The 21,922-nt window shown below is 42.4% G+C and overlaps 1 protein-coding gene across 1 annotated transcript in view; it reads right to left on the bottom strand.

The window, feature by feature from the left end:
• The window catches only part of TNFRSF21 (TNF receptor superfamily member 21), a 64,446-nt gene that overhangs the window by 34,947 nt on the left and 7,577 nt on the right, over window positions 1–21,922 (bottom strand). The window contains exons 2-3 of the mRNA XM_061196115.1: window positions 10,210–10,861; window positions 8,174–8,668 (exon numbers count right to left, since the gene is read on the bottom strand). Coding sequence (XP_061052098.1) covers window positions 8,174–8,668; window positions 10,210–10,861 — 1,147 coding nt within the window. The remainder of the gene's footprint in view (window positions 1–8,173; window positions 8,669–10,209; window positions 10,862–21,922) is intronic.

Raw genomic sequence — 21,922 nt, 5'->3', positions numbered from 1 at the left:
AGAACAATCAACAGAATTAGAGAAATTCCTCCTTCTCTGCAAAATCTGCTTACATAATACCTGACCAGGTTTTGATTCAAGGACACTCATTTGTAAGGATTTTCTTTTCTACTTGTATTTTAGCCCTACGTGGGGAAAATGCTTATGTGTTTTTCAGTGTCCCAAACAGCTTAAATTCAAAAGCTGTTCAATAAATTAGAGAATAGAATATACATTTAAAACATAAAATACCTGTCCTCTAAAGCCTAGAGGAAGAAGCCACTGGTGGGTGGGCCTGGGGAGGACAACAGCCTTCCAAGGGCAAAGGCCACACCTTCCTTGACTCTGTGCATGAGATAATGCTTTTGAGGCTGTCACAGTAAGAGGCTTTTCTCCTGCAGTGGTTGTGTGTGCTTTATAATTCTCAAACATCCTAGAGGTTCAACCGAAAGGTGCCATCCGGCTGGAAGTAGCATTACGGGAAGCAAAGGTGGCAAAGACCGGGGTTGGGGAGCGGGGGATGGAGAACAGCCTGCCTGTTCCTGCCTGCTCCCCGAAGATGACTACGGCCCTGGGGGCAGAGCAAGGGCACAGCAACCTCTTAAATGGAATAATCTGCTCCCTTCAGCCCGGCTTCCCGGTGTTTATACTTCAAGTCTACTTCCCGTAGGAAATTTGGGCTGACAGACAGGATGACTGTCTGGAATTTGGAGTCCAGGAGCCTTTTGGCAAAGGAAGGAGAGTTTCTTTGGTTGCAGCTGCTGCTGTCTGGGGCTGAGAAAACTACCCCCAAGTTCAACAGATGTGAGTTCCGATTAGCACGATTAGCACGACTCCATCACCTCTGACTTATCTGAAACAGCCTTTATGTTTTCAAACAGCCCTCAGAGCCTTCAGCCATTGGGTATCTGGCTTTAGAATTTTTCCATTTCAAGCAATCCAAGAAAACAGTGAAAAGGAGGAAATCGGGGTGACTTCTATGGAGGAAAACTCATTATTGGTGACAATTTTTCAGTTGTTTTATTTCAGAACAAGCTGGGTTTTGCTAAGGGAAATAAATTTTTCTTGATTGAGCACAATTTTAAAAAATCAACCATAGAAACTAGAAATTTCTAACATTGGAAAAATTAAAATCCAGATTCCAAGAACCAGAAAAATAAATCCAGATTCTAAGAATCAAGGGGCAGTGTCCAGAGTCAGATCAGTGCCTGAGCTTAAAGCCTAGCACTGCCCCTTTGTAGCTGTGTGACCTCGGGCAAGTGATTTTCTGTACCTCAGTTTTCCCATCTGCAAAATGGTGATGATAGTGGCCTACCTCATAAGGTTAAGAAAATTAAGTTAATATTTATAAAAAATGCTTAGAACAGGATATGGCATTCAGTAAGCATGATACAAGTCTGTGTTACAGAAAAGTAGACAATGAAAACTTAATGGTTGGGCTTCCCTGGTGGCGCAGTGGTTGAGAACCTGCCTGCTAATGCAGGGGACACGGGTTCGAGCCCTGGTGTGGGAAGATCCCACATGCCGCGGAGCAACTAGGCCCGTGAGCCACAATTACTGAGCCTGCGCGTCTGGAGCCTGTGCTCCGCAACAAGAGAGGCCGCGATAGTGAGAGGCCCGCGCACCGTGATGAGGAGTGGCCCCCGCTTGCCGCAACTAGAGAAAGCCCTAGCACAGAAACGAAGACCCAACATAGCAATCAATCAATCAATCAATAAATCTTTAAAAAAAAAAACAAAACTTAATGGTAGCAGAAACCTTTCTCATAAGGTTAGAAAATTATATTAGTAAGTCACAGTTTATTCCATCTTTTGCACCCCAAAATCACCTCAAGATCTTGCCTATGTGGGTGGTAGCAAACACTCCCTAATCTCACTTTAGAAAAATGTAAAGTGGAAAAGTACTTATTATTGAATTCCTAATGCGCTTCATTCGTTCTTCATTTCTCAACACTGCTTATGGTGGTTTTAATAATTCAGGCGAAATGTTATGTCATTCCTGAAACCTGATTGAAGAGTATATTGATGTTGTTCAAATACATCCAAGGCACAGATTTCAGTTACTCAGCATCTGTCCCTAACCAACCCCTGCAACTTCAGGGAAATATTTATAAGAGAAACACAATCACGATTCCACTCTTACAATTCAATTGCATCTTACTGCTTCCCCTCGGAAGAGGATGAAGTCTGCAGAGTTGCGAAACTGGGGGATGGTTTTGCTTCATAAGCCCCAATAGAAACCACTTCTCCCACACTGGGCCAATCCTAAAGAAGGAAGCATTTATTCGCAGCCTATTGTTGGAATTTGTAAGGACCCAGAACTGAGAACGTGGTCGTTACTGAGTAAAACCTCAAGACAACAGAGATGGGAGGGGATGTGTTTCTGCTCGTTTGCTGGGTAAGGCAGGATGATGTCCGGTTTTGCTTTGCTTGAGCAGTGAGTTGTGGATGGGGGAAAGGATGGAAGAAATTAAAAAATATATTACCAGAAACTCAAGATCTAAAATAGAGCTCAGTGCCAGGACAATATCTGAACCTTTTAAGTAAGTGCGCTAAGCCAATTCTGTCCTGTTCCTTAAGCGGCATTGTTTTCCCTAAGAACAGTCTTTAGGTACAGATTGGGACGTCAAAGTTATGCAAAAACATGGATGGACCTAGAGATGATCATACTAAGTGAAGCAAGTCACACAGAGAAAGACAAATACCGTATAATATCACTTATATGTGAAATCTAAAAAAATGATACAAATGAACTAATGAACTTATTTACGAAACAGAAACAGACTCACAGACATAGGAAACAAAGTTATGGTTACCAAAGGGGAAAGGGTGAGGGAGGGATAAACTAGGATTTTGGGTTTAACAGATACAGACTACTACAGGACCTAATGTATAGCACGGGGAACTATATTCAATACCTTATAACAACCTATAATGGAAAAGAATCTAAGAAAGAATATAGATAGATAGATAGATAGATAGATATAACCGAATCACTTTGCTGTACCAGAAACTAGCACAACATTGTAAATCAACTATACTCCAACTTAAAATTTTTTTAAATTTAAAAATTAAAAAAAAAAGAAATAGCATCTTAGTATCTCGTTCTACAGAATGAGCCCTTTGCCTTTTTGCTGCTGCAGGTACAAAACGGTCTGCTTGAGAAAACATCCGCCAGCTGCCTTCACAATCCCTTTTGCAGTCCATTGAAAGGAGATGCTGTCTTTATATAACACGTGCTTTAAGAAACTACACAGGGAAGGATTACTGTCCCTGTCAAATGCTTCCGATCTCCCTAAGATCCAGGACTATGAATGTGCTCATCGGAACTAAGTGCAGTTTAAACAACGTAAATCCAATTCCTTTGTCTCTCACCCTGTTTTCCCCTCATGTTTCTTCATAGCCTGAAGTCTGAAAGAAAAAGGGAATGCGATTGACCGAGAGACACTGTCCGTTTTTTGCTCCCTTTCTCACTATCCAGGACCTCCTCCACAAGTATTTCAGGGCAATTTCCACGCCTCACCTGCTTTCCAAACTTCCCCTCAAAATCCCAAGGGCAACGGGGCTGCTGGGAACCCAGCTTCATACTTAACACAAATAGTTACAGGTCACAAATAGGAAGAGAGAGAAGTGGGGAAGGCAGAAGGGAGGAGAGGAGCAAAGGAAGGAAAGTCAACAGCAAGGACCCATATTAGAAACGGCAACGAGAGAATGGCACTGGCTCCCGTTCTCAAGCCATCTCTGTCCTTAACTGGGACAGGACCACTGTTCTGTATGATCCATAATCCTAACGAAGTGAATGAGGTGACTGTTTTAAGATCATTTGAGACTTTCTCAGTGCAATGGATGGCCAGTGTGTACACGCTAAGTGTCACTCTCCTTACTATGGTGCTTTTTGTTTCCAAACCGATCAGACAAGAAATACTGTTTTCGTGTAACTTCCCAAATAACATGAACCCACATTAATCTTTAAGTTGAACACTTTGGACCCCCACTTGCCCCAGTATGCTTGGGTTATGTTATCAAAAGAACTAAAGTTTTTAAAAATGACAAAAAGGGACTTCCCTGGTGGCAAAATGGTTAGGAGCCCTCCTGCCAATGCAGGGGACATGGGTTCGAGCCCTGGTCTGGGAAGATCTCACATGCTGCGGAGCAACTAAGCCTGTGTGCCACAACTACTGAGCCTGCGCTCTAGAGCCTGCAAGCCACAACTACAGAGCCCACGAGCCACAACTACTGAGCCCGCGGGCCACAACTACTGAAGCCCGCATGCCTACAGCCCGTGCTTCCAACAAGAGAAGCCACCGCAATGAGAAGCCGAAGCCCGCGCACTGCAACAAAGAGTAGCCCCCGCTCGCTGCAACTAGAGAAAGCCTGCACGCAGCAACAAAGACCCAACGCAACCAAAAAAAAAAAAAAAGACAAAAACATGGCACATTAAGCATTAACAATAGAGTTACATCTTGATGATACATGGACCTGGTAATAAACTCTTAAATAAATTCTGAATGGACATTCAATTCCTGCTGCTGAAAAGGACATATTACAGGAAACCACAATACCGTCCCAATCTACCAACAGAAAACTGCTATGACTCCAGAAAGGAAGGAAACATACAAAATGCCACAGCCCCTCAGTCTCCCATCCTCCTGGCCACATAAGGTCTCGTCCTGTGTTTCCAACACTAGGATTCCATGGAAGTAGGGTAGCAGTTTTATGGAGTTCAACTTTAAAACCGTAAACCCATGGAAGGCAGAGAGGGGTGAGAGGAACCAAAAGAAGAGGCTCTTGTTGGTGAGAAAGATGGGAACCACCGGCCTGGCTTCACAGTGCTGGGGGTCTACATGGCATTCAGGAGCACGGCACCACCTGCTTAAGGTGGGTAAGGGTTAAGTGAGGTCCTACACGACCTCTTACACAGAATACACAGGACTAGGCGATTTTATCCCCACCCTCATCCTCTTGAACAATTCAGCGTGAAATGGACAAGGACCAGAAAACGATCTTATTATACAGGATTATCTGCTGCCCAGAACTCACTGCAATCAGATCAACAAGGTATTGTTTCCAGAGGCCTCTCTGAGCACCTGGAATGGTTTTTCTGAAACAGAACCTCTCTTTGTTATGGGATTTTACCTGGGTGTACCTTTGAGAATAGCAATTTGGAAACAGACCTTCCTTAAAAAAACACCTTAAACATAAACTTCCCAATGCAAAATCCCGGGAAAAAATGTTAAACTACTGGAAGAGATAATAACATCTGAGTGAGAAGACTGTGATTTAGTTGGAAAAGTGTATTGCTGAAATACTGCTTTCTCGGAAGGTAGGGTCAGGTTTTGTTTGATTTGGCACTTCCATTCTTTCTACAAAATCGGATTGTTCCAAGGACACAGACATAGTAGTTTACAAGGTTACAGTGGCCATAAGAATGCCTAAGATCATTGTATTAAATTGCTTTCTGCTGCTGGACCAGATTTACTTCTACAACTCCCTGTGTTCTCAAGAATTCTGAAAACTGCACTGCAAGAGAGTTTAGAACTATAGCTCACCATAATATAATCTATAAATCCAGCTACTAAAGGAATGGAGTCGCTTCTTTAATAAAGTGAGGGCTTCCCTGGTGGCGCAGTGGTTAAGAATCCGCCTGCCAATGCAGGGGACACGGGTTCGATCCCTGGTCCGGGAAGATCCCACGTGCCCCGAGGCAACTAAGCCCGTGGGCCACAGCTACTGAGCCTGCGGTCTAGAGCCCTCGAGCTACAACTACTGAGCCCGCGTGCTGCAAATACTGAAGCCTGCGTGCCTAGAGCCCATGCTCCGCAACAGGAGAAGACACCACAGTGAGAAGCCCGCGCACCGCAACGAAGAGTAGCCTCCGCTCGCCACAACTAGAGAAAGCCCACGCGCAGCAACGAAGACTCACGCAGCCAAAAATAAATAAATAAATTTATTAAAAAATAAAATGAAATAAGAGGAGAATTCCAAATATTTACATAATTAAGCACGATGTGAACACTGTTTTCTGCTAATTAGATACATTAGAACAAGTGTTCTGCCTGGCCACCTTAAAGGACAATTTAATGAAATATCGGATCCTAGGCAGGACCCTATACCAGAGGAAAAAGTATGCTGTCTATCAAGGGCCTTACTGGGTCAACTGACAACTATGGAATATGGACAGCAAATTAAAATATTGTATCCATGTTAAATTTACTGAAGTTGAAAACTGTGCTAGTTTTTTAAGAGAATATCCTTACTGTTAGGAAATACATACTGAAGAATCTAGGCATAAATGGTCATAAAATGGCTCAGAAAAATTATTTTATGTCTGTATATATGTGCATATACATGCTATATATTGTGTACTATGTAACATTATATTATATAACATTATATATAACATAGATTATTCTACATGGCACATTTTATAATATAAAATTTACATTTTTATAGAAAGAGAGCAAATGATAATGTAAAAGGGCAAAATGTTAACAATAGGTCAATCTGGGCACAGGTATATAGATATTCTTTGTACTATTTTTGTAATTTTTCCATACGTTTGAGATTATATCCAAATTAAAATTTTTTATTAAAAAGGAGGAAGAATTGGAGCCTCCCTTGCCCGGCTGGTTGCCTGCAAAGGGTTGTTTTATTCAAGTCTGTATAGATTCATCCCAAGTCGGGGGTTCACCCCAGTCTGACTTTCACTTGGTTTGATCATTCATATAAATTAGCAAAAAGAAGCAAAATGAGTTGTTTTTTTAAACTTTCTCTACATTTCTGATTATAAAAGTAGCATGTACTTATTATAGAAAATTTGGGAAAAAGACAGAAAACTAATAAAGAAGGAAAAAAATCCACATAAATCTCACCAAATCCCACCAAACTGGAAGAAACATCATTGTCATTTTGGCATATTTCCTTCAGTCTTTATTCCCAAATTTTAAGAGAACTAGGATAATATTCTATAAAGTGTGTAGTGTGGAGCTTTTTTCCCCCCCATTCTTTAGCCTAGTATAAACATTTTCCTATGTCATGGGTAAAAAAATAAAAAACTTCATAATAAAATCTTCAATGTCAACATAATATTCTACTATATAGATATGCCATAATTTACATAGCCATTTCCCTAAAACCAGCCCTTTGAGTATTTCCAGTTTTTATTTATTATAAATAATGCTGAATTAAAAGCTCAAGATCTTTGTGCTTAAATTTTTTTTTAGTATTTCTGGTTTATATCTTTATGATAGATTCACAAAAATAGAATTGCTGCGCCAAAGAGTATAAACATTTTTAAGACTCAATACAAAAGGTCAAACCACCTTTCAGGAAGTTAAGCTTACCCCTTTATCTTTAAGGAAAAAGATCCCAAATGGGATTATCAAAACTTTGAGCTGAAATATCATTTAATATTAAAGAAAGGGAAGTTACTGCCATAGTCTGAAAACTGTAGTCTTCAGATCACACTTAGCTGCTAGGACAAGTTCTTAAGCTACTTTTTGCCCTCAAAAGAGGAAGAACTGAAATATTCCAGCCTGTATCCACACACACTGACAACTAGGTAAAAGATATAGGGCCCAGCCTCAGATGATAACCGATATACTAAGCTTTGAGTGTCTGAAACCCAAAAGACCTTTCTATCTTCCTGATAGAAATGGGATCCTAAAAATATAAGGGGGAAAAAGTACATGTGAGAAAAGTGATAGGAACCTAAAAGCAAGGTTCAAATTCAAAAAGGCAAATTTAAGACAAGTTGTTTTTTTCCTCCCTCAATTTTCTGAGCAGTCTCCAGTGAAGAAGCAAGGGCTCCAAAGTCAGGAGACATGGATTCAGTCCCATCTGTCCCAAACAAAAGACTCCCCTGGGTCAACGCAGCCAAACCTCTCTGAACTTGATTCCCTCACTTGTCAAATGACAAGGTCGAACAAAGTCCCTAAAGGTCACTCTCACGTCTCTGATGCCAAAACACTGTCCTCTAAATGTGCCATGGCAACAGGTGGCAGAGGAGTTATTCTCTCTGAACATATTATGTCGAATGCTGACCACCTCCTTTTTCGTAACACAAGGAGATCAAACAGCACTTGGTATTCAAAGGAGATTCCAGAAACTTTGCATTTCCCATTCCTTCCACCCACAGGGACTAGGGAGGGAGAGGCGGGGGATCTGGAAGCAAGGGGAAAAGATGGGAGGCTCACCGTGGCCATTGCAGTAGTAGATCCACTTCTCCCGGTTCTGGGTGGGGGTCATGGATTTCTTGAGCCCCGCCTTTTCCACAATGGTGCTGGGATCCTGCCGGGGCCCCTTCTTCAGAGTCCTCGAGCTTTTCCGGATACTGCACACCACTATCACCACAAGCACCAGCAGCAGGAAAAGCACGATCATCCACGGCAGATGCTCATTGATGTCAAAATGCTTGTGCGGGTTCTGCCTGGGATGGCCCCTCTTGAGGCCTTTGATGGGCGTGCTGGACTTCTCGCCCCCAGTGGCCTCCATGGATGGCAGCAGCTTCAGGATGTGTCTGTGGTGGGGGCCTTGCTGGTGGTTGACTACCTGGAGGTTTGGGAGGGTCTTGTTCATGCCTTCCTCCCCCTTCGCTGAGCTTGTGTTCTCAGGGACTGTCCCTTCCTGGATGCCACTCGGCACCTTTGGTCTAACAGAGGCAGAAGAGTTGGATTCTGTTGAGTTCATGCCTAGAAAAAAAAGTAAGGAGGGGGGAAGAGCTTTTCTATATGTGGGGCTCTATACATTCCCTCCTCTTCCTAGTCATCTCCAAACCAGGCCAGATAATCCAAGAAAAGATGACCTTTGGAGCTTAAGAATAAATGGCATTGTACATTTTCATAAAGACCCTGACAGCACCTTTATGTAGAAGGTAAAAACTCAGCTTAACAGCTAAACTCACTTCCTCATGTCAAAACCAAGGGCATCCTCAGGGATCCAGTGTCTGAGCTTCACAGCAGCTTCTCCTGTGCTGCACATACTGGGTCAACCCTTAATTGTTTTGATTATTCAGAAAACTAGTTCCAATTGGATTCCTTTGTCCTTTAGTTTCTTTAGTGCTACTCTCCCACCAGTTGGCTACTTCATGATGCAGTGGTAAAATGGAGAATATGACTAAAATAAAGAAAAGAGCTCGAACTCCAATCTAAGTTTGACTAGTGAAAGGTTTGGAGAGACAGGTCAGTGAATAAAATGAGGCAGGACTTGCTTAGTATGTGCTAGTGATAAGATGAACAAGATTTGGGCAGGCAGCTTAGTGGAATGCTTTCGGAGAAGCTTCCACAAGCATTCTCTATAAAGGAGTGAAAGCCAGGGAATTTGAGTCCCAAGAGACAGGACCTGGCCTGAATCAACCCCTGAGGAAACCTGTGCAGGTCACGGGATCTCTCTGAGGCTGTTTCTTCATTTCAACTGGCGGTTGTGAGAAACCCCTCCTTATGGAGTCATCAGGAAGGTCAAACGTAACCACACGTGAGAGTCTGCTGGAAGGCGCAGCTCACATTGGCTATCATCTCATGAAAATTAAATTTAATCAAAAAGGATTTGAAAATAAAAACAATATTATTCTTGCCTGAGGTTCAAAATGAATTCTGAGGAAAACTGGGATATACTTAATGGAGGACATAAAGTCCTTTGAAAAAAAGAAATTCTTTTCTAGATGTGAATGCTAGTTACCTTCAATGTGACACGGATGTACTTGTTTCCTGAAGCTTCTGCCTTACTTTCCTTTTCTGGCCCACCTCAGATCCAACATTCATCCCTCCCTTCCAGATGTCATGGTATTTTTCTCCCCTTCTCCTTCTGACCTTCAGGCTGTGTCTCCCCAGGATTGACTGGGTGTTGGAAAACTTTTAATCTAGAAGGGACCTTAAAACAGCTAAATCATTTATGGTGTCATATGATTGACAAGTTTGCAACCAAGGCCTGGAGAAGTTCAGTGACTTCCATAAAGCCACACGCTGACCTTGTTTCTCTCAGTTTTTATTTTCTAGCTTGATGTCACCTAGTTCTCAGATACTTGCTCCCCCCGATAGATAACTTCTGAGTCTCAATGTTTCTAATAGGTCCAAAGAAGCTAGACTTTAAATAGCCACAAAACGCAAGCCCTTTCTTCAAGGGGTGACTTTGGAATAGACCAGATGGAGAGAACATCCTGGGTCCAAGCCCATTCTCGGTACCTCCACAGGGCACAAAGCCTTCCTCACATACATAACTCATGAGGTTAAGTTACCTTTGGGAACATAAGTGGAGGAAGGGACTTCGTGGGGTTCCACATGCTCAGGGCGGGAAAGGCTGATTGTGCCAGGGGAAGGAGGGGTGGTGCTGGAGAGGGGCGGGAGCGTGCCACAGACGTTGTCTGCCTCCTTGGTCCCCAGCCTGATCACCGCCAGGTTCTGACTCAGACAGTCTGTGTATGCTCTGCATCTCCTCACACTGGAAGGCACATCAGAGAAGGTCCCCCGAGCACACTGCTTACACCGTACGTCCTCCATCTCTGTCCCCTTCTTCCGCACCCCCCAACCCACAGGGCACACCGTGTGGGGGGCGCAGGTACCATTTGACTGGAACATGCCAGGTGGGCAAGTGCATTCTCGGTCAGTCAAGGCAGCACAAGGTAATTTCTCAATCATCGGCCAGGGGCACGGCTGACTACACCCGTGGCATTTCTCAATGCCATTCTCGTGTCTGGTAAAGGTCCCCATGGGGCAGCTGCTGCAGACACGCAGGCTTGTGTTGGTACAGTGCTCAGACACATAGGTTCCTGCCGGACACTTGTCACAGGTAAGCACCTGGCCGGTGACACGGTCGACATGGTGGTATTTGCCAATGAGACTTGGGGCCTTCTGTTCTGGCTGAGCCCTGGTGGTACTGAGGAATCCAAGCTGAAAGGAAGAAAAAGCAGGTGGGGGGACAAAAACCAAGAAGGTGTTACACAGGAAGAGGAGGAGAAAGGATGGAAGAATCCCAACCCCACCATCATCATTCCCATGAAAGGTCTGAGCCGTTCTGTACCCTTTTAACACTGCGGCTGCAACATAACAGAGAGAGAAACAGACCCCAGTTCCGTATGGGGGCCTGATCTCCTGGCTGTGAAGCTTTGGTTTTGTTGCCTGACCTTTGCCTCAGCTTCCTTTTTTTTCCATCTGTAAAATGAAGCTGACAGTACCTCTCGAACTGATTGTAAAATCAATGGAGAATATGAATGTGAAAGCACTTTGGGACTCGTATTAAAAATGCTACACAGAAGTCAAAATCCTAATGCACGAGGAAAATAACTTGAATAGTGTCCTCCTTCTATGACCCAAATGTTGTGTGGCCATTTCTTGATACCAGGACAAGTCAGCTGAGAAGCAGGATGGCAAATATTTGAGCTGCTACTTCCATAACAGGTGACCCGGTTGGAGTTAACCAATAGACAAAGGTAAATGGTTTTTGCTTGTATTTTGTAAAACAGAGGCAGGCCCTTGGCATTCTTAACGAGCTTTAAATAATAGAATTAATGCTTTTAGATGCACATCCTGTTTGTTGAGCCTCCGAAGGCCACAGTCAACCTGCAGCCACCTAGGAGCCCAAGCACAAAGCTTGGGGATGAGGGCAGTCAAGTTCAAAAACAGTATTTAAGAATGTTCCCTATAAAATGTAAAGACAAATTTAGATGATACCGAAAATCTGATGTTAGGGAAAACACCTGAATCGAGAGACACAGTCACTGAGAAAAGTTCAGGAGAACAGGAGCCAGAAAACCTGAGGCTGGTTCTCCCTGATCAAGATCCTTACTTCTCTCCTTGATACAGAGGCAGGGAAACTAAATCAGAGCTTCAAACAAAAACTTGGGCCTCAAACGCAGCATCAAAATTACCTGAGAAGTTTCTTAAAAATCCACATCCCCAGCCCATCACCTGAGATCATGTGGCTCTGCAGTGTGGCCAGGAATCTGTTTCGGTTTGGTTTGGTTTGCTTGTTAAGCTTTCCAAGTGATTCTCATCCCCAACTAAGTTTTAGACCCCCTGAACCACGACGGGCCTCCTCGGGCTCTATCACCTATGATTCTGAGACAGCCCAGTTCCACGGTCAGAGCCCTTCCCTCTGCCTCTCACCCAACCTGGCACTTTTTATTGTTTTAATATTGCTCTCTTTTAATTATTATTTTTATAACAAAAATAAATATTCTTGTAACAATTTTAATAATTATGAAATAGAGTGAAATGTTTAAGTCTCTGCTCAAATCCACCCATCCCCAGAGAAACGCACTGTCCATTTTGGTGTGCACCGTTCCAGACCATTTTCTGAGCATTTACACATAAAACACACATGCACGCTTTCAGCTGGCCAGTTCAGCTACTTTGGGTTTGGTTTTGGTTTACATATATAAAGGGGACAGGTCATACCCACCATTCTGTGACTTGCTTTTGTTCACCTTCTAATACTGCATCACTGAAATCTTTCCATGTCTGAACACATAGGTACTTCCTTCTTTACAATGGTCAAGTTCTCTTCAACAGTATGGATATGCCTTTGAACATGCGTATGGTAAAGAATTTAGAGATTTTTCCTACTGAGGACATGTAGATTGCTTCTCTGTCCATGTGTCAGTGTACGTATGTGTCTTTCTATAACCCACACCCCAGTTTCCCTTTTCTTTCCTTCTCATCCCAAATGACAGCTACAACCATGCTGCTCTCAGTCTTTTGAGAACCCCTTTCTTCAAGGACCAAAGAAGTCTCCATACAACCCATAACTAGGAACCTCTCACTCCTTCTCCTCTTTATTACCATGAATCTACAAGATACGTATTTTCAGCCTACGAGAGCATCAGACCTGAAATACAAAGAATACCTGGGCAAAGATTTAAAGAACAGAGGACTTGTGTTCTTGTCCGGACTCTGCCTTGAGATCAGTTGGACCTGGTTTTACATGCTTGTAAAATTATCAGGTTGGACTAGGTTGTATTCAGCCCTAACCTTCAAAGTGTCTGTGATTGTTTATCAAGTTCCACCTTCTCTATGAAGCCTTTACAACCATTCCTAGACACCCAGATTCCAAGCCGACGATCAAACTCTTCATCGCATTTCCTGTTTCTTCTGTTCATCATGTTGGTGCCAAATGACATATTGCCTTGTAATGTTAGTTGATGGCTTCCTCAGTGTATATATTTATCTTCCCATAATGATTATAAGCAGCTCGAGGCCAGGGTCAACCACGTAGATTGCATTTCCTCCCTTGCTCAACCACCTCAGTGATGAAGATCATGGAAATGATAAACAAAGCATCCTCTGAGCCAAGGGTCAGCAAACTACATGCCCCCTGTTCCTATAAATAAGTGTTATGGGAACCTAGGCATTCGTTCAGCTATTGTCTATGGCTGCTTTCATGCTATAACGGCAGAGTTGGATAGTTGCAAAAGAGACCATATGGCTGCAAACTTAAAGTATTTACTATCTGGCTCTTTACAGGAAAGAAAAAAAAAAAAAACCTGCCAATACCTGCGCTCAGCAGTCAAAAGAAATGTCAAAAAATTCAGGGACCGGGAGCTCACTCACAGAAACACTCATACCTCCTCGGAGAGTCTAGCAAAGAGTATGGAGTTCGTGGCTTCCTTTCTTGACACCCATTCCAACTGACACGCCAAATCTGATCCTTCCATCCCCTGCTTAAAATTCTCAATGGCTCCCCACATGACTTACGATGGAATGCAAAATCTTTACCAGAGTTAGGACTTCCTCCGAGATGCCGTCCCTGCCCTCCCCTCCCCAACTTAAAACTGGTCTCATATTCTCCCCTCATATACATTTTTTTAGGCTAATAAATGTTTTATTTTTTTTAATTTATTTTATTGAAGTATAGTTGACTTACAGTGTTGTGTTAATTTCTGCTGTCCAGCAAAGTGACTCAGTTATACATATATATACATCCTTTTTCATATTCTTTTCCAGTATGGTTTATCACAAGATATTGAATACAGTTCCCTGTGCTATGCAGTAAGACCTTGTTGTTTATCCATCCCCTCATTCCTGTTTTTCCTATACAACTACCATCATTTTGTAGTTACACATTCATCTGCTTAGTGTGTCTTCCCCTCTGGACCACAAGCTCCATGAGGATAAGAATAGACTCTCTGTTACATTCTGATGCTCTCCAAGTCCTTGAGGACAGTACCCAAGGTGTGGTATAACTGGCAAGGGTTTGTTGGCTAAATGAATGAATGGCTTTGTAGACCGTAAGTAATTAGAAGCAGCAAAGTAAAGGGTGGGGATGGAAGAGGTTGCTGGGCCTGAGCACGGATATAAAGGCAAGTGAGAGAAAACCAAAATGCCTCCACCACGTAGCCGTCATCACTCAAGAGATAAAGCAGGCTGGCACCCTTTGGTGGAAGGGCAAATAGTTAGTTTCACCTCCAAAGCCCCTGAGGATATCACTCTGTTTTAACAGAACCAAAACTGGTTTATAAGAATTATGCTCTGTGTGGTGCTTAAGAGGACAAGCAAATGTAATGAAGAATTTCAAATATCTCCCCTTCATTTCATAAAAAGATTACACGAACTTGGTGCTTGGAATTATAAGCAGTATAATGAGATTATTCTCCAGAAGTCACCTATGTCCCATCTTAGTTTCAACTTTAGTTATTTGAAAAATTTCATGTACTTAGGACACTTATTTCACCACCAATCATGGTTAAATGAGCAAATATCAGCGTACCACCCCAAACTGTACAGGATACGGGAGCACTATAAATACTTAAGAAGTGATTAAAAGGGAAAACCCAAGACAAAGCAAATTTCAAAGGAGGGAAGAGGTAGCTCTAAAATGACCAGCTATAGAGGCCTCCACACTCACGTTGGTGATACACATCACACCTGTCCTGTTATATCACTGCTACTCTAGGGCACAGAGATGGACCCAAGAAGCACCAGATGTGCTGATACATGTCAGAATACTGATGCCTATTTCTCTTTAACAATTCTTATCGCATGACGTCGTCCTTCAAACAAATGGGGAAAAAATTTCATGCACTTTATAAGTACAGCGTGTTTATGTCATTCTTGTTCCCTATCAAATTCCAATCACTTTTCATGGAAAATGAGCAATTGTTTAATGCTGCCTAAAACTAGTACATCAGAAGGAATCTCAGCTACTGTGGATACGATAACAAAGAAAAGGGAACCAAGTTATTCCTGAGATGGTGACTATAAGACATACGAATAGATGCTCAAACAGCAAAAGCCAGGCAGTGTAGAGACACCCCCAGAAGTTCTGACCATTTTATTTTCAGCATCACATTAAATTTGTAATCGCAAGACACTGACTGCTGGGAATTCTCTAGACTTGAAGAAAGAAAAAGAATGTACAAAGAGAAAGGCAGCAGGGATAAAGCTTCTACAAAGCACGGACAGACCTGTTCTCAGTTGTGTTATATAAATTTGGTTGGCTCTGGCACTGCCTACTATCCTCTCTGATATAAAAAAGCCTTCTGTTGCTAGGGCAAAAGCAGGGACTGATGTTAAAGCTGGCAAATCTAGAGAATGCTGAGGCTAGAATGTGCTGACAACAGGACCGGAAGGAGGCAAGCTCAGGGGACACAGGGGAAAAGGGAAAAAAACGGGCAAGACTGAACTAACCCAGATGCTGTCTTCCCTGGAACCTACAATGCAGAAGAGTGTGTACTCAGCCTTCAGGCCTTGGACCACAGAAACACATCTCCCTCCATCCATCACGATGGCTAGTTCTATAGGCTAAGACCCCACCTACATGGAGAAGCCAAGTTATAAATAAGACAGTGGTAAAGGTGTAGGGGGAACATGCCTCTGGGCTCACTAAGAATTTATGGAATCCTCATATAAACCAAGGCAAAACTAACACCACCAGCCAGGCCAGCAACTCCAGCCTGAAAGTATAAACAAAACCTATTTTAGCCTGAAGCATCTGAGCAAGCCCAGCTCTACCAGATCCTGATTTGGAGCTGGGGGGGGGAGGGGGGAGGGGGGGAGGGTATGGAAGTGGTTTGACCTGTGTCTCCATTTCCTCATTAACATAATGGAGATAATAATAATACAACTAAATAATTTTAATAATAATGCAATAAAAATAATACATAGGGTAACAATCCTAGGGTTGTTTTCACAATTAATTGTTACTACACATAAAGCAGGTAGAACACGCATGACCCAAGGAAGTTCTCCATGAATGTTAGTTATTTTAATCATCACTCCTTCTACTATCATTTTACTCTAGTTGAGCTTCAGTCCCTTGGGATTAGACAACTTTTTAAAACACCCCAATTAAAACACAAATATCCAATAGAGAACAAACTAGTGGTTACCAGTGGAAAGAGGGAAGGGGGAGAAGCAATATGGAGATGGGGGAAAAAGGGTTATTATGGGATTATACGAATACGAATCATGTGTATGAAACTCTTGAAAATTGTAAAGCACTACAGAATTTAAAGAATCTTTCATTCAATAAAAAAAAATAATAATGAATAATACCTAAAGAATAAACGTGTAGCCTCCTTTTTATAAAAAAAACAAAACAAAACACTCCAGGGAGTTCCCTGGAGGTCCAGTGGTTAGGACTACGTGCTTTCACTGCAGAGGGCACGGGCTCCATCATCCCTAGGTGGGGCACTAAGATCCCACAAGCCGTGAGGTGCGGCCAAAAAAAAAAAAACACGAAAATATCCGATTCTTGATAAGTGTGTCAAAGACTCCAGATTAAAAAAAAAACAACTGTAATCCTAAAACACACCCTACTAGGCTAGATTTAGAATATAAACTTACTATACAGCAAATGAGAAAACACAAGAGGAGAAAGGATTTGTTACTAGTAGGTACACTGGAGACAAAGGGAGAAGAAGTTAAGTCAGCACTTTCCAGAGTGAAATTCCCTGATTTTGTCCCACAAGATGTTCACGATTCTAGGGTCTACAACACCGGTGAACAAACTCCGGATTTTACATTTTCAATAGTTGGGGAAAAACTATAAAAAGAAGAATAAAATTTTGTGACACATGAAAAAAATGATTTGAAATTCAAATTTCAGTGTCCACAAATCAAGTTTACTTGGAACCCAGCCACACCCATTCTTCTGGGCATTGCCTAGGTCCGCTTTCAAAGTACAGAGGCAGAGTTGAGTAGTTTCCACAGAGGTCACAGGGTCTACATGGCCGAAAATACTATCTAGCTCTTTATAGATAAAAAGTTCACCAACCCCTGGTCTAAAAGTTTAGGAAATGCTCCTGATTGGAGCCCTCTCTTGCAGAGGCACAATTAATGGCAGCCTGATGATGGCTCCAGGAGGCCCAGCGGGAGGGCTGCAGAAAATGGTGAAACTTATTTGACCATGAAATCCTTTACTCACTCTAGGAGTATAAACATTCTGCAGAACACACTGATGTAGTTCTCACCACCAACATGATGCTGAATTCCAGAAAGGTTAATAAACCCAACATTAAAAAGATCAAATATAAAATTTAAAGTAATAGCAATAGTTGATTTAGCCCATCTGTAAAGAGATCGATGTCTAGGAACAAAGATGCAGACGTAGAGAATGGACTTGAGGACACGGGGATGGGGAAGGGTAAGCTGGGACCAAGTGAGAGAGTGGCATGGATTTATGTATACTACCGAATGTAAAATAGATAGCTAGTGGGAAGCAGCCAAATAGCACAGGGAGATCAGCTCGGTGCTTTGTGACCACCTAGAGGTGTGGGATAGGGAGGGTGGGAGGGAGACGCAAGAGGGAGGAGATATGGGGATATATGTTTATGTATAGCTGATTCACTTTGTTATAAAGCAGAAACTAACACACCATTGTAAAGCAATTATATTCCAATAAAGATGTTTAAAAAAAAAAAAAGAGATCAATGTCTGACTGTGAAAACAAAAATCAACAACAAAAAAGAAGATACTCTCAGACACAAAAGATGATACTCTCATTTTCTGATACTCTCAGAAAACAGGTTTAAGAAATTAACCGAGGGAACTCCCTGGCAGTCCAGTGGTTAGCACTGCACACTTACAATGCCGTGGCCTGGGTTCAATCCCTGGTCAGGGAACTAAGATCCTGCAAGCCGCATGGCACGGCTGAAAAAAAAAAAAGAAAGAAAAAGAAAAAAAAAAAGAAATTAACAGAAATGTTTGCATTATGAAATATAAAAACATTAAAAGTAGACTGGAAAAATATATGCCATACACAGCTAATAAAAGCTTATAACTGAAAATGTAAAGAATTAATGCAAAGGAGGTTAACACAAATTCCACTCAATAGTTGAGACAGAATAATTACAAGGGAAATTATCCCATGGATAAATTGATGATATCCCTAGCAACTACTGAAATGTAAATTTGCACAGCCAAGGACCTTTACATGTCTATATTAAAGCAGCATAAATAAATTAAAATGAGAAACTTCAATGTTGGCAGGCTTGTGGGGTAGAAGGTACATTTATAGGTTGCTGGTGATGCTTTTAATGAATTTAGTCTTCCTAAAGACAATCTGGCAACATGCAGCACGAGCCATAAAATGGTTCATTCATTTCCTGCAACCCAGCAATTCCACTTTGGGGAATACACTTCAAACGTACCTCACTTTTGGGAACAACCCAAAAGGAAAAAGAGCAACTCGTCTGTACAGAGACAACTCTATCAGTGCTGCTCGCTTGCAGTAGGAAAACAATGACAATAACCCAAGTGTCCAACAACAGGGGGATGACTCAGCACACTGCCAACCAGAGAAGAGGTGGGCTTAAAAACTGGCGGGCATGAAGATTGCACTGACATAAATCACAGCACCTCAAACTCACATCCAAACTTTGGGTGCCCCAATCCCACCCACTCCTTCCCCAGCCTCCCCTTCAAAGGAATCAGACCATCAAAGACTCAACTCAAGAACCGGAGAGTCATGGGATTTCCCTGGCGGTCCAGTGGTTAGGATTCTGAGCTTCCACTGTGGTGCGGGGGGCACAGTTTCGACCTCTGTGCCCCCCGGGGAACTAAGATCCCACAAGCCACATGGTGCCAGGGAGCCAGCCTTGATGACTGCTTTCTTTTCACTGCACCTGCCCGCTTGTATTTCACCATCAGGAAACTCTCTTCAAACTCTTGCAAATGTTAACTGGTAATCCCCCATCTTCACTGCCACCACCCCAGAACCATCATCTTTTCCCTGAACTATGGCAAAAGGTTCCACTGGCCTCCTGCATCTATGTTTCTCCTTTCTAACAGAACTGCCAGAGTGATCTATCAAAAAAAAAAAAAAATCTAATTAAAGCCATATGATAACCCTGCTTCCCACTGTACTCTGAGTGATACCCTGACATATTCGTATCTTTAAAGATCTTGTACAATCTGGCCTCTGCCCACCTCTTCGACCTCAGTCGATGCTCCCTCTGCCTCTATTCGCTGAGCACCAACCACAATGGCCTTCTTTCCAGTCTCTGAACATGTAGGCCCTTTCCTACCTCTGGGCCCTTCCACGTGCTGTTCCCTCTTACTGGAATATTCACCCTTCCGCTCTTTCAGAAGATTAGTCCTTAAATATCAACCCTTCTGTCTTCCCTGATAAACTACAAACTTCAAGAGGGAGGACCCATTAACAGCCTTTTACTATCACATACCCAGAGTCTAGCAATGCCTGATGTTTAACAGATGCACCATAAATATTTATTAAATGAATGAGAAATATATCCCTGTAATATCACAGAAAAGTAGCTACATAAAGAAACACAGAGCACAAGCATGTACATATTAGTTTTAGCTGTACATGAATGGTTGTGTAACATCCAAGAATAAGAATGAATTGGGAAGACACATAAAGAGATGTCCACGCCCAGTAGGTTCTTCTAGTCTGCCAACTTGCTTATGTTTACAGCGTTCTTTGTTGGGAATTCCCTGGCGGTCCAGTGGTTAGGACTCCATACTTTCACTGCCGAGGGCCCAGGTTCAATCCCTGGTCACAGAACTAAGATCCCACAAGCTGTGCAACGCGGCTAAAATAAATAAATAAATAAATAAATAAATAAATAAATAAATAAATAAATAAATAAAATGTTCCTTGTTAATAACTCAAATACCCTTGAGATGTAGCTCAAAGTATTGAGAGATAGATCAAGCTCCCACTACCCTCTAACTTGTCTAGAATGAATGAACAGTTAGTTTACAGCAAAATCCTTCTGGAATTCATTCAACAATCATTTATTGCTTAACTACTATGTGTCAGGGCCTTGAGCCAGAAACACAAAGATGAATAGCACATTGTCTGTCGTCAGTAAGAAGCTGAAATGGAGTTAACGCTGGCCCTGAGCATTCCATATGGGGAGGGAAGCATACCTAAATCTCATCCGATTTGGTATTTCTCCTGGACCAGGTACACAAGATTTCAACCAAAGAGAGAAGAGCCATAGACTTCCAGAAGTAAAGGAAGAGCAAGGAGTGACTAACGACGAGTTAGATTATTCTGGGAACCTGTCACCATTTGCCTCTGAGTTATTTTTCCCCTTTCCCATCCTCCTGCCTCTCTTAATCCTGGTTATGCTGAACTGGCCATACCTAAGTTGATAACAGATTATGGTCTTGTCTCTAAAGGGTTCTTTGGGAAACCAGAATGCTAACCTCTTTCCTGGAACCAATGATAACATTTCTTCTCACCTTACGCCTTTCTTTAGTCTACTCATCACCTACAATCTATGAAAACCTTGCTTAGGAGAGCGCTACAAGCGTGATAAACCACACACAAACACATCACATACAAGACCATGCAAATCATGGAGCCCAACCGGTTTCTAAGAGACCTGAAATGAAAAGTTAACAAAGAAAATACTAATAACAGATGAGGCAAACCCATGCACTGATCTTATACAAATAATCAGGCTGGCAGCAAAGAAAAAACCCCAAGAGGTCCTCAAGTTCTCAGGATGAGTTGAAACTGCCATGGTAAGCAGAACCCATGTCATACTGTTACTCACTAAGCAAATATTTTTCAAAATGACCCAAGGAGCAGGAAAGCAAAGCGTCTATTCCCTATTTATAACATCTCAATTTGCAAGAGTATCTTTCCATCTTAACCATGGCACCATTCTTCGTCAGAATCACACCATAGGAAAATGCTTGCCAATGGCTCCATGCCCTCCCCTTTCAATACACACACACACAGGTTGCTCTTACTTTATAATCAGCCCTTTTGGCTAAACTTCCAAATGCCATCGTGGAGCAGAACTGTTCACCCAGTGGAAAGAGAATGTTCGACTCTCAGGTAAAAGCATTCCTTTAATGGGAAACAAAATTCCAGTAAATTAAGGCTACTTGTGCCCTACCCACATCTTGGCAGAAAGAGCAGTGTGTAGGAAGCCAGGTTGGCCTAGATCTGAATTCTCTCTCTGGCAGTTGACAATTGCTTGACCATAACTTCTCCTAAGCCTCATTTCCTATAAAATGGGGCTAATGCTACTACCTCATGGACTTGAAGGTTTTATTGAGATCATTTGTAGAAGATATTCAACACAATGTCAATGGTACATGCTCAATAAATAGAAGCTTAACAATACCAACATCGATGATTCATATTAAGAGCCATTAATATTCCTTCCGTCTGGGCTGTCAGGGCCAAAGCCCTCTTGAAGCCACCGCTGCTCATTTGATTCCAGAACCCATGAACTCACTCCTTTCCTTTCTCCTAAATCCATTCAACTCAGGCTCCTTCTCCCAAAACAGATTAGCAAATGGCTCCAAGAACTAGAGCCACCAAGCAGTCCTGGTGGCAAAAGAGCAAATGGAAAATTATATCGGGACTTCCCTGGTGGCGCAGTGGTTAAGAATCCGCCTGCCAATGCAGGGGACACAGGTTTGAGTCCTGGTCCGGGAAAATCCCACATGCCGTGGAGCAACTAAGCCCGCGCACCACAACTACTGAGCCTACATTCTAGAGTCCATGAGCCACAACTGCTGAGCCCA

The sequence above is a fragment of the Eubalaena glacialis genome, chromosome 7 (assembly GCF_028564815.1).
Source record: "Eubalaena glacialis isolate mEubGla1 chromosome 7, mEubGla1.1.hap2.+ XY, whole genome shotgun sequence".
In the NCBI taxonomy this organism is placed as follows: domain Eukaryota; kingdom Metazoa; phylum Chordata; class Mammalia; order Artiodactyla; family Balaenidae; genus Eubalaena; species Eubalaena glacialis.
Note: the sequence above shows the minus strand (reverse complement) of the source record. Positions and strands in the feature narration are given on the sequence as shown.